Here is a 2,421-nt window from a genome sequence, read left to right on the forward strand (position 1 = left end):
CTTCAGGGTCTGACAAACACGGAGGCCTTGAGGCCGCGGGAATTATTAAACTATTGGTGTGGACATCGTGGAGAGTAAACGTTATCTCTGACTGATAACACAAACACAGCAGCGACAACTGGGAGGGACCAACATGAGGGGCGCTCTTCGTACTCATGACGTCTGTTTGGAACTGAATGTTCTGCACTGATGGCCAGAACTCTGAGGTCCAACACAAGTCAAGAACGGCCCACAACACACAAGATAAAGAGACCCCCGACTCACCCATTTCCTGGGTCTCCCCCTCGGTCTCTTCACCCCAGTTGCTTCAGTTTTCTGTGAAAAAAGAAAAAATATTAAAATAAGACAATTTGTTTTAAAAAAATAAACCTCAGACAATAAACAAAATAAAAGGTAAAATATTTAAATTGATTAGATTATGACATATATATAAATAAAATACTATAAATAAAAAATGATCTGTCCAAAACCACAAAACAGTAGAAAAAATATAGAAATAATAAACAAAAAAAATCACAGGGGTTAGAGGTCAGATGGGCTGGACACTGTGGACAGCCCATACAGTCACGTGGCCCGGCCCAGACACCTGTCCATAATTAATGGGATGCGTCCAGGCTGTGTGGAGTCAGGCTGAAATCTTAGTCCAAACGCCGAGCGCCAATGAATTTTGCAAATGGTAACACCGGTAACACTGGAACTGGAACTGGAACTGAGTCCAGTGCCTGGTCGGGTGGAGCAGCGGGTGGAGCGGTGGCTGGAGCCTGAGGTCTGTTATGATTCCTAACCATTCTGCCCAGGTGGTCAAAGAGGTTCTGATCAAGAACTCGATTCTCTCGAATAACAGTTTTCATCCACTAAATGCAAGAGCGCCATCTACAGTTCCACTGTGACGGAGGCTGATTTTTTTTTCTGGATTAGTCAGAGGAACATCAGGTCTGTTTTATAAGGGATGTATTTGATGATCATCAACGTAGAACGTAGAACGTAGAACATAGAGTAGAACCTCCTCAACTCGACCGAACTTCAACAGAACTTCAGAGAACTTCAGTTCCCGGCCCAAATGAGTTTAATCTTTCTATAGGTAAATAAAGTTGATGGTTTCCAAAGTGGGGGGGGGGGCGCCCAACGGGACCAACTAGATGTGAATCATGGAACGGGGGTTTTTTAAAGCCCACTTGGATAAAGTCCTGAAACCCATTAGAATGAAAGAAAATGGTACCGGGCCAATCTGGGAACCATAATCCCAGGACTCTCTTTAGAACCCTGCATTTTTAATGGTCTGAAAGACAACACCCTGTTCAATTAATTATCATTGTGTTTATGTCTCTGAGCTCCGGAGACGTCACTGTCTCCGACTGACATCAATATTTGATTCAACGCCGACTTCTTAACTCCAACGCAGCAGAAAAGGAAAGACGAACGTGAGAGTCTTTTTAGATCAGACCTAATACGTAGACCGGACCTCACGTCCCAGCCCTGGTGGAAGAGGACGACCCTTTATATGACCATAATGTCAGAAAGGACAGTTGGTCAAAGGTCAAGTGGACAGACATCACGTTGAGAGTCAACATATAGTCAAAAAGTTCTAAGACAGTTGAGAGAATTTCAAACGGCAGATGTTTTGTCTCCAGTGACTCCAGATATTTTATCATCTTTGAAAAGCATTTATTTTCAATTAAGAAATTATTGTTTTAAAACCTCTCAACTTCATATGAAGAATAAATCCCAACAAAACCAGACGCAGACCAGGGGTCGTGGTCCGTCTGATGGACCGTGTGACGTTTGTTGTGATTTACCACTTGTCCACTTGGGGCTCCCTGGGTCTGGTCCTGTCTTTGAGTGTGGCCGCTCCTATCTCCATGTGTTTGGTTTAGACATACTGAAGCCATCAATCCATCCCACGGAGCGCCCTAATGGAACTCTTCGACACGGAGGTCATCGTTCCCCAAACCTTGTCAGGAGATTATTTTTAAACAACCAACCAGGGCTGCAGACTGGTCGACAGACTGTCTGCTGTGAACGACCTTTGTGACAACGTCGAATGTCCGGGTTTCGACCCTAAAGCTCACCTGGAAATGGATATTGAACCTTTGAAGGCCTCAGTTTGGAAAACCAAAATGACAAACGTGGTGCCACCAACAGTACCTGATGGAACCGATTTAGAATTTTCATGTATTTTCTTCTATTTAACTTTTCTTGAACGTTGCAGTTCATTGGATCACATCGTCTACGATGTGGATTTTTATGGTCCGCTAAATCCCTTCTTGCACAGAAAGTATAATGTAAACCAGTGATTCCCAACCCCTGGTCCACGGCACACTAGTGTGACGTGAGAGATCATCAGGTGTAATTTGGAAAAATATACAATTTTACTTATTAGGGCTGGAACTTGTAAATAAATAAATCATCTTTGTTTGTCAA

The 2,421-nt window shown here is 43.3% G+C and overlaps 1 protein-coding gene across 4 annotated transcripts in view; it reads right to left on the bottom strand.

The window, feature by feature from the left end:
• Positions 1 to 2,421, bottom strand: part of hmga2 (high mobility group AT-hook 2) — a 38,060-nt gene that overhangs the window by 33,288 nt on the left and 2,351 nt on the right. For 2 of the 4 annotated variants that reach the window (XM_008315997.3, XM_025057405.1), the window contains exon 3: positions 265 to 315. In XM_008315997.3, coding sequence (XP_008314219.1) covers positions 265 to 315 — 51 coding nt within the window. Of the gene's footprint in view, positions 1 to 6; positions 316 to 1,650; positions 2,070 to 2,421 lie in introns of those variants that run through there. The other 2 variants (XM_025057406.1, XM_025057407.1) reach the window with 2 other exon arrangements.

Source organism: Cynoglossus semilaevis, chromosome 8 (assembly GCF_000523025.1).
Source record: "Cynoglossus semilaevis isolate Cse_v1.0 chromosome 8, Cse_v1.0, whole genome shotgun sequence".
Taxonomy (NCBI): Eukaryota; Metazoa; Chordata; class Actinopteri; order Pleuronectiformes; family Cynoglossidae; genus Cynoglossus; species Cynoglossus semilaevis.